Consider the following 9,176-nt stretch of genomic DNA (forward strand, 5'->3'; position numbering starts at 1 on the left):
TCAGGTGTTTCGTCGTTGAGATGCCCAAACGAAGCCATTGCCATGGATACCAATGCATTTCAATGGCAAGAAAGTGCCATGTACTAGAATGGTAACCTTTTTAAAAAATAATCTACATTTACAGTATCTCCTCTTTAACCATTTAAATGATCAACTCCAAACCAACATTGATATGTTCAAACATTGATATGTTCAGACTATTCTAACATCTAAATTTAGATTGCTTGTCAAAAGATTTGATACTATATATACACATACAATTGGTAGAAATGAACATGGGGTTTGAATGAGAACCATAGGAATACAGAGGTATCTATTCAAAATGGTCTTGCTACATGACCAACTTTAAAACATTAAGGCTATCCTAACTTCACTCTTTAAGATCTTTATCAACTACAGATTTGCATAAAATAACTGCACCGTTCAACCTAGGGACACCAAACCAGCTTTCACATGTTCAGGCTATTCTAAATTCAAATTATTGGTATCAACTACAAATATATAAATTAGCACATCAATCAAAAGTTACAGCTCTTTGTTGGAGTTTAGTGACCAAAAGTAGCTAACTAACGTCAGCTCTCATGTCTCATCATTGAGCCGCCTATGGAGCCAATGCTATAGATACTCCTGCAGAGGAGCGCATGGTGCAGCGCAGGAAGCAAGGGACAGACCGAGATCAGCTATTGATACTAACAGGAAGTTACTGTGTTGAGCAATTGGGCGCAGGTAGGGCCTGAACGTCACCGGCATGGGTAGGGCTCGGCCTAAAATGTCATGTATTTCTGCTTTTCTTTTCATTCAAACTTCTGAACACTTTCCCAATAGGTTAGACAGAAACTTAGTGTATGATGTCGTCCTCTACGTCACTGCTATTCAAGCTGAAATGGTGATCACTGTTAGCCTAAATAGTTTCTTTATTAGATACAACTACAGCTAGCTATCAGTAGGTCTACATACAAACCTATTATACATAGTTCAACTACCACTAAAATACTTTTAAAGATCTGTCAACACTAGCTGTGTCATATTTCCCTCCCCAAATAATAGCCTAAATGTTTCTAATTCCTTGAGTTTCTCCCTTCCACCACAACAGCAAGTCTTCATATTCAGAAAGGAAAAAAGTTGCAGAACCATGATTTATTTTCTCTCGTTTCAACAAGACTGCATTATACAACAGATCACAACCAGAAACAAGCTTGTTAGCAAAGCTTGAATTAATGAAAGGATATGCAGCAGGGAAAACGACAGGGCACCTGGCTAAAGATGCACGGCATATTGCCAAGAAGACAAGTCCAAAATAAAATTTGAGTTTCTGACTTTGAACAGCAGACTTGTGAGTTTCCTATAATTCTTTGTATTGTTTGATCATTATATCATCATTCAACAAAAATCGAACTTGATTTACACAATGTTTTACAAAAGTAAATAATGCATTTATTTATCTGAAACCCGAGCATGGATGATTGAGTTGCTTTGCTTTCCTTTGAGTGTTGTCCACATGATCCAGACTTTTGTTACCATCGTCTGACAGAAGATAACTTTGTCTTTCTTCTTCCAGTTTTCACTCAACTACTGTAGTTTAGACATTTTTGTGATCTAACTGCCCCACAATCAAAAGAAATAAGGTTTATATAGTAGTCTATCAAAGTAATCAGACCAATTTGTTTTACTACATTTTAATTGATTGTACTATTTGCTTTAAATAGTAAAGTGAAACTTGAGCTTCCACTACCACAAAAATACTTTAAAAGCTAAAGCAAGCCCCACAACATTACTTCATGTGAAGTTACCATCTAGTTAAGTGTTTTTGTATTTAGTGTCATTTATTGTAAAATCAAATCTCCTAAATGTTATTTACACTGAAAAAAATATATGAATGCAACAATTTATAATATTTTACTGAGTTACAGTTCATATAACTGCATTTATTCACAGTCAACTGAAATACATGCTTTAGGACCTAATCTATGGATTTCACAGCTGGGAATACAGATTTGCATTTGTGGGTAACATACCTTTAAAAAAGGACATTTTTTGCTTATGGAACATTTCTGGGATCTTTTATTTCAGCTCATGAAACATGGGACCAACACTTTACATGTAGCATTTATATTTTTGTTCAGTGTAGTTGTTTACCCATTACTCAGGACTATCTGAAATCCTATTGGCTATTTATTCATTCTATATTCAGATATTTCAATATTTCTACTGTTACATTGTTCAGAATTAGAATGCATTCTCAGTGCTGTGCTTCAGATAGTTTTGAGACTACTAACCCTTAGCTTTCTCTCTTGATTGACTTATTTTTAACTGAAGGAATACATTTATTCCTTTTAAATTCAGGTTGTATGCGCATTCTGTATTTTTGTACTTAATCATTATTTTTGGAGGTCAGTATTTTTTTGATTCACTTAATTGAAAGTCAATGAAGGCTCATAAAACAACATTTGATTCCTTTCAGTGGCGGATACAATATGATACAGCAGAAGGTGGCAATGTTGGAAGTTCAAACCAACATATATCGTGTGTGTAACCAACATTTTATTTTGAAAAGCCAACCCTTATTCTAAAAAAAGATCCAGGAAGTAGCGTAACAAACGAGATGTGTGTGAAGTATACGCTATATGGTGTGAACTCGTCTCATGACGTTGACGGAATACTCAAATGCAAATTACTTTAACATAATTGTTTAACATAAAGGACATGTACGATATCGTCGCCTTTCATGCTCAGCTAGCCTCCATCATTGAGGTTTTGGCAAATGCAGCCGTTGCCGAAATCTGCAAACTTGTAGATGACGGCGATGCTGCCTTACGTTTGGAAATTTCCCATAGTCAGAAAGAAATCGATAACCTGCGGAGGAAGCTGCTTTTGACAAAATTCCAGAATTCTCGACGAAGCACAGAAAGAGTTGGACCCCTGCGACGCACAGTTCACAGGCGCGTTGATAGCAGTCATATTGTTCGGGGAAGAGGGAGTTTCGTAGGAAAGTCAACAGGTAGAGATGGATATTGTAGTTGTTGTTGTTTTTACCTTATTTAAACACGTTAACAAATAATTGGTAATGTATAACATATAACGGTTATGAAGGATTCTCTTTTCTGGTGCAGTGGAAAATCGTCTTGAGGACAGTGATGGAGGCAACTTTATGCAGGATGTCACCAACTGGAGAGACGCAGGACTCACAGGGACAGACCAGGATGGGGGCATGCAGGTCAGTTGACATAGACTCGGTAAAATTTATAATTTATGTTTGCATATTTCAAGTGGTGGTGGGATTTTTATTTTACCCATATTTTACCAGGTAAATTGACTGAACACATTTTCATTCACAGCAAGGACCTGGGGAATAGTTACAGGGGAGAGGAGGGGGAATGAATGAACCAATTGTAAACTGGGGATGATTAGGTGGCCATGATGGTATGAGGGCCAGATTGGGAATTTAGCCAGGACACCGGGGTTTACACCCCTACTCTACAATAAGTGCCATGGGATCTTTAGTGACCAAAGAGAGACAGGACACCTGTTTAACGGCCCATCCGAAAATGTGTTGGGTGGCGGAATGTCCCTAATCATTTTCTTCTCATATTTAAAATGTTGGGATATTTTTCTAATAAAATGTTCCTGATGTATACAAACACAGACGGCAGATATGCAAGAGGCACCTCTTATCAAAATGGAGAACTTTCACACCAGCAGAACAGAAGGTATTTTATTAAATCTATCCAATTTACACGTTGTTGAGTAAAGCCTTTATTGCAGTATTTGATAAACTTCTTAGTCATAAGCCATAACTAATAAATAAGGCAAAGAATAATCTGTCTTCACTACAGGAAGCTGATGCTGTGCTTTACGTTGACCCATTTCAGAGATTGTCCAACCAGTCAGTGAGAGCAGTGAGAAGATCATTGTAGCAGAACCAGGTTCTTCATCATCTACTGAAACCATAGGCCTTCTGGACCAGCAGGGCAACAGACACAGAGCTCCAGACACCTCACTCAATATAGAACCTGAAAACCAGACGTTCCAGCATCCAGCGTCACAATACAACAGAGCAAGACAGGACCATCAGGTTGCTGAGGGTGTGACCTGGGAAACTGACCATCAACCCATAGAATACAGCCTGTCCCAATGGACAGAGAACCAAGAGACTGACAACCCAACTGTGAATGCTCCTCACAATGCAGGGCCAGACTCCAAGAGGTTGTCTGGACATCCAGAGAGGAGAGGGGTGCCTGGTAACTCTGGGGTCTGCATGTCTGCTTCAGGCTCTCTGGACTGGCTGCCTGATGTGGTGATGGTGGACTCAGTTCCCATTAAAGTGGAGGCAGATATGAGTTCAGAATGGAGCATAACTGGCCAAGAGGTGACATCTGGAGAGGTTTGTTCAGAAAGCAGGCAGCTTGTAGACAACAGAGGAAGAGGGAGAATGGAGTCTGGACAGACAAAGTGTCCCCATGACACTCAAAACACAGAGCAAGCGACAACTCTAGGATCAAGGTCCAAGATGTCGGATTTCAATGGACTGTCCACCCGAAACAGCTTTTCATCCCCAAGGGTTACTCTCCACCAGGTTCCCCAAAGAGGGAAGCCAGCCCCCTTCCCGAATTTCAGAGGCTCCACTTCTTCATCGAAAGGCATAGAAAAGCAGCAACAACAGCTGATGTCTCACTCCACCCAGAGGCAGCTCCGGTGCAGCCTCTGCGGAAAGCTCTTCCACCAGCTGGCAAACCTGCGGAGTCACATGCGGGTCCATACGGGTGAGAAACCGTATGGCTGCAGCCACTGCACCAAGCGCTTCTCCCACAGCCACCAGCTGAAGATGCATGAGAGGGTGCACACCGGAGAGAAACCGTTTCAATGTGTCTACTGTGGGAAGTGCTTCACCCAGTCTGGCCACATGAAGAAGCACCTCCTTGTCCACACTGGTGGCAGGCCACAGGACGTTGGGCTGCCCTGAGGGTAGTTTTTCTACACCACGTGACCAGACCAGGGAAAAACTGGTCTTCCCCCATAGTTCCTCTTCCACCCTAGTTGTAAGGGGAATGGCTCCACACTACTGGGGTTTTCATATGAACACTGGGTCCATGTGTTTTTAACAGTTTGCATAGATACCCCATTGAACGCTTCCTCTGTGTGTAGTGTTTTCAGTTCAGCTGGCTTGATGCTTGGTCCAGAGTGAACTGATAATGTATATTATTAAAGGTGAAGATTTTAAACATCACATTTGAGTCAGTTAGCAGACACTCTTATCCATAGCAACTTACAAGTGCAATAAGAGTTAAGTACATTGCTCAAGGCACATCAACAGATTTTTCAGCTTGGTTGGCTTCGCAATTCGAACCTGTGACTTTTCGGTTACTGACTCAAAGCTCTTCACTGCTAGGCTACCTACTGCTAGGCTACCTACTGCTAGGCTACCTACTGCTAGGCTACCTACTGCTAGGCTACCTACTGCTAGGCTACCTACTGCTAGGCTACCTACTGCTAGGCTACATCCTTATGAATTTGTTACCATCGTATTCATATCAAACAGCAGTTACGAGTTCAGGAAGCACTGGACAGGTGCCTAGGTGAGCGAGGTCTGTTGGTGGTCGAGAGCTCGTTTTTGTTTTTACTTGGATGAACAGAGCCGGAGAGGAGGAGGAAGGCGCAGGGTTCCCAGATGCCAGCACACTCCTGGGTCTGGAAAAGGACCTGGCGACCCAGCAGTTGCAAGGAGAGAGAGTGCTGACTGGAATGGTAAGCTGCCAATGTTTGTGATACAGGGTTTAATATGGTTGAATTTGTAGAGAGTTCAGTAAAGCCGTATTGATCCCCCTCTACCCTTCCCATCATATTCTGCCTAGGAAAACTATTTTCTATTTACAGTTGCAATGAGATTTTGAGTCCCAGAATTAGAATGAATAGAATTAGAACCCATTCAATTCAATCAGAATTCTCTCTGGTTTATTCCTTTCCATTCGGACTGTTTTGAGCAGGCTAGACAGGTTAGGATGTGCACCAGCATTGTAGACCCAAGCTACTCACTCACCTCTCATTTATTCCCAGAATCCCCACAGTTATCATGGTCTGGAGAAACTTCATCTCCTGGAGGTAAATACAGCTCCTGTAGATTTATCTCGCATAGAACAACCAGAAAATCACTCTCCTGCTTTCTTAATATCAGCATTTGAAACCGCTCACTTTGTTTTGGATTCTCCATACATGATTCTACTGAAAATAACGTTTAGATGACCATTCATTTAATACATATACTTATATAAGGATGATTCCTCACAAAACTAGACCACTTTTCTTTTCATGAAATGCAATCCGTAGAATGTTCCTTTGGAGGAAGGATTGTTGGGATATATTTGACATTTAACTTAAAGCATAATTGACAAGTATTTCATTAAAGTTGATATATTTGTTATGTTGTTGCCTTCGGTCTCTCTTTATGTTGTATTGTCTCTTGTCACAATGTTTTTTTCTTATATTTATGTGTTATATATATTTAACATTTTTAATCCCAGCCCACGTCCCTGCAGGAGGTCTTTTGCCTTACCGTCATTGTGAATAAGAATTTGTTCTTAACTGACCTGCCTAGTTAAATAAAATAGTGACATTTTGGCCTTACCAGGCCTCCTTTAAGAGTAAATATTTCAGTTGTAGGTGCTACAAAGCAACATTTGGTGTCATATTCAACTTTACTGCTTGCTCTGTAATATGAGTAGTATTTTGATTGCAATAACACATTTCTTACATTCTTTTTACACGCTTCAGCACTCGGCGGTCCTGTTCTGTGAGCTTGTGGGGCCTACCACTTCGCAGCCGTTGTTGCTCCTAGATGGTTTCCACTTCGCAATAACTGTACTTAAGAGTTGAGCAGGGCAGATATGTGATGAACTGACTTGTTGGAAAGGTGCCATTCTATGATGGTGCCACATTGAAAGTCACTGAGCTCTTCAGTAAGGCCATTCTTTTGCAACTGTGTCTATGGAGATTGCATGGCTGTGTGGTCAATTGTATACAAGGGTGTGGCTGAAATAGCCAAATCCAATCATTTGAAGGGGTGACCACATACCTTTTTGTGTGTATATATAGTGTATTATTTCCCATGATTATAGGCAATAGGCTATAAAGGCCTGGGGGAGTTGTGTAATTCAAATAAAACCAGAGAGGAAGAGGCGAATTTGTAAGACAAGAAGACATTGGAAGATGCAGATTACCAAAACAGAGCACGCTTCTGCCTTCTGCTTCTCTCTCGTTCACGCTGGCCTGCCTGTCTCTTCGCTAATGATGCTAGTTAGTGTGTTCAGTCTTTGGTCTGTTGCGTGTAGAATATCCTAGCCAATTCATGGCAATGATTTCTACAGTCAGTCTTCCTGGTACGAGGTAGTCTACTCTAACTTTTTGTCTCATATGAAATTATACACTGCTCAAAAAAATGAAGGGAACACTAAAATAACACATCCTAGATCTGAATGAATGAAATATTCTTATTAAATACTTTTCTCTTTACATAGTTGAATGTGCTGACAACAAAATCACACAGAAATTATCAATGGAAATCAATTTTATCAACCCATGGAGGTCTGGATTTGGAGTCACTCAAAATTAAAGTGGAAAACCACACTACAGGCTGATCCAACTTTGATGTAATGTCCTTAAAACAAGTCGAAATGAGGCTCAGTAGTGTGTGTGGCCTCCACGTGCCTGTATGACCTCCCTACAACGCCTGGGCATGCTCCTGATGAGGTGGCGGATGGTCTCCCGAGGGATCTCCTCCCAGACCTGGACTAAAGCATCCGCCAACTCCTGGACAGTCTGTGGTGCAACGTGGCGTTGGTGGATGGAGCGAGACATGATGTCCCAGATGTGCTCAATCGGATTCAGGGGAACGGGCGGGCCAGTCCATAGCATCAATGCCTTCCTCTTGCAGGAACTGCTGACACACTCCAGCCACATGAAGTCTAGCATTGTCTTGCATTAGGAGGAACCCAGGGCCAACCGCACCAACATATGGTCTCACAAGGGGTCTGAGGATCTCATCTCGGTACCTAATGGCAGTCAGGCTACCTCTGGCGAGCACATGGAGGGCTGTGCGGCCCCCCCAAAGAAATGACACCCCACACCATGACTGACCCACCGCCAAACCGGTCATGCTGGAGGATGTTGCAGGCAGCAGAACGTTCTCCACGGCATCTCTGTAAGCACAAGCCCCACCTGTGGACGTCGGGCCCTCATACCACCCTCATGGAGTCTGTTTCTGACCGTTTGAGCAGACACATGCACATTTGTGGCCTGCTGGAGGTCATTTTGCAGGGCTCTGGCAGTGCTCCTCCTGCTCCTCCTTGCACAAAGGCGGAGGTAGCGGTCCTGCTGCTGGGTTGTTGCCCTCCTAAGGCCTCCTCCACGTCTCCTGATGTACTGGCCTGTCTCCTGGTAGCGCCTCCATGCTCTGGACACTACGCTGACAGACACAGAAAACCTTCTTGCCACAGCTCGCATTGATGTGCCATCCTGGATGAGCTGCACTACCTGAGCCACTTGTGTGGGTTGTAGACTCGGTCTCATGCTACCACTAGAGTGAAAGCACCGCCAGCATTCAAAAGTGACCAAAACATCAGCCAGGAAGCATAGGAACTGAGAAGTGGTCTGTGGTCCCCACCTGCAGAACCACTCCTTTATTGGGTGTGTCTTGCTAATTGCCTATAATTTCCACCTGTTGTCTATTCCATTTGCACAACAGCATGTGAAATTTATTGTCAATCAGTGTTGCTTCCTAAGTGGACAGTTTGATTTCACAGAAGTGTGATTGACTTGGAGTTACATTGTGTTGTTTAAGCGTTCCCTTTATTTTTTTGAGCAGTGTATGTCAACAATACTTCCTCCAAAGAACCCTAATATGGATTAAATTGAGTGAAAATCCCCCTAATAATAATTTTGTGAGGAATCGCCCATAAATGTTTGACATGTAGCCTACCTAGTGACTACCTATCCTCTTTTTATATATTTATATTTAAAACACAACTGCTTTAGGGACCAATGACAAACACTTAATCGATATAGGCAACTAAAACACTGAAAGCATTGAATTGATTCACTTGCTTGCAGCTTCTGGAGTCACTGGTGTGGATCCTCCGGAATGTGTTGCGTGTGGATGGGAAGACAGGCTACTGGAACCTGTCTCT

At 42.1% G+C, this 9,176-nt stretch overlaps 1 protein-coding gene across 6 annotated transcripts; it reads left to right on the plus strand.

Moving 5' to 3' along the window:
* The first annotated feature begins 2,559 nt into the window (after positions 1 to 2,559).
* LOC112239199 (B-cell CLL/lymphoma 6 member B protein) lies at positions 2,560 to 9,176 on the plus strand. 6 transcript variants are annotated; one of them, XR_006081619.1, is made up of 6 exons: positions 2,560 to 2,998; positions 3,091 to 3,233; positions 3,644 to 3,707; positions 3,870 to 5,742; positions 6,052 to 6,096; positions 9,100 to 9,176. XR_006081619.1 is itself a non-coding variant. In XM_042313173.1 (4 exons), the coding sequence occupies exons 1-4, from the start codon at positions 2,704 to 2,706 to the stop codon at positions 4,958 to 4,960; spliced, it is 1,593 nt and encodes a 530-aa protein (XP_042169107.1). In that variant the 5' UTR covers positions 2,560 to 2,703; the 3' UTR covers positions 4,961 to 6,415. The 6 variants fall into 6 exon arrangements, 3 of the variants coding, with proteins under 3 accessions (XP_042169107.1, XP_042169108.1, XP_042169109.1); XR_006081618.1 differs by having other exon boundaries at positions 3,870 to 6,096; XR_006081617.1 differs by lacking the exon at positions 9,100 to 9,176 and having other exon boundaries at positions 6,052 to 6,415.

The sequence above is a fragment of the Oncorhynchus tshawytscha genome, unplaced genomic scaffold (assembly GCF_018296145.1).
Source record: "Oncorhynchus tshawytscha isolate Ot180627B unplaced genomic scaffold, Otsh_v2.0 Un_contig_7504_pilon_pilon, whole genome shotgun sequence".
In the NCBI taxonomy this organism is placed as follows: Eukaryota; Metazoa; Chordata; class Actinopteri; order Salmoniformes; family Salmonidae; genus Oncorhynchus; species Oncorhynchus tshawytscha.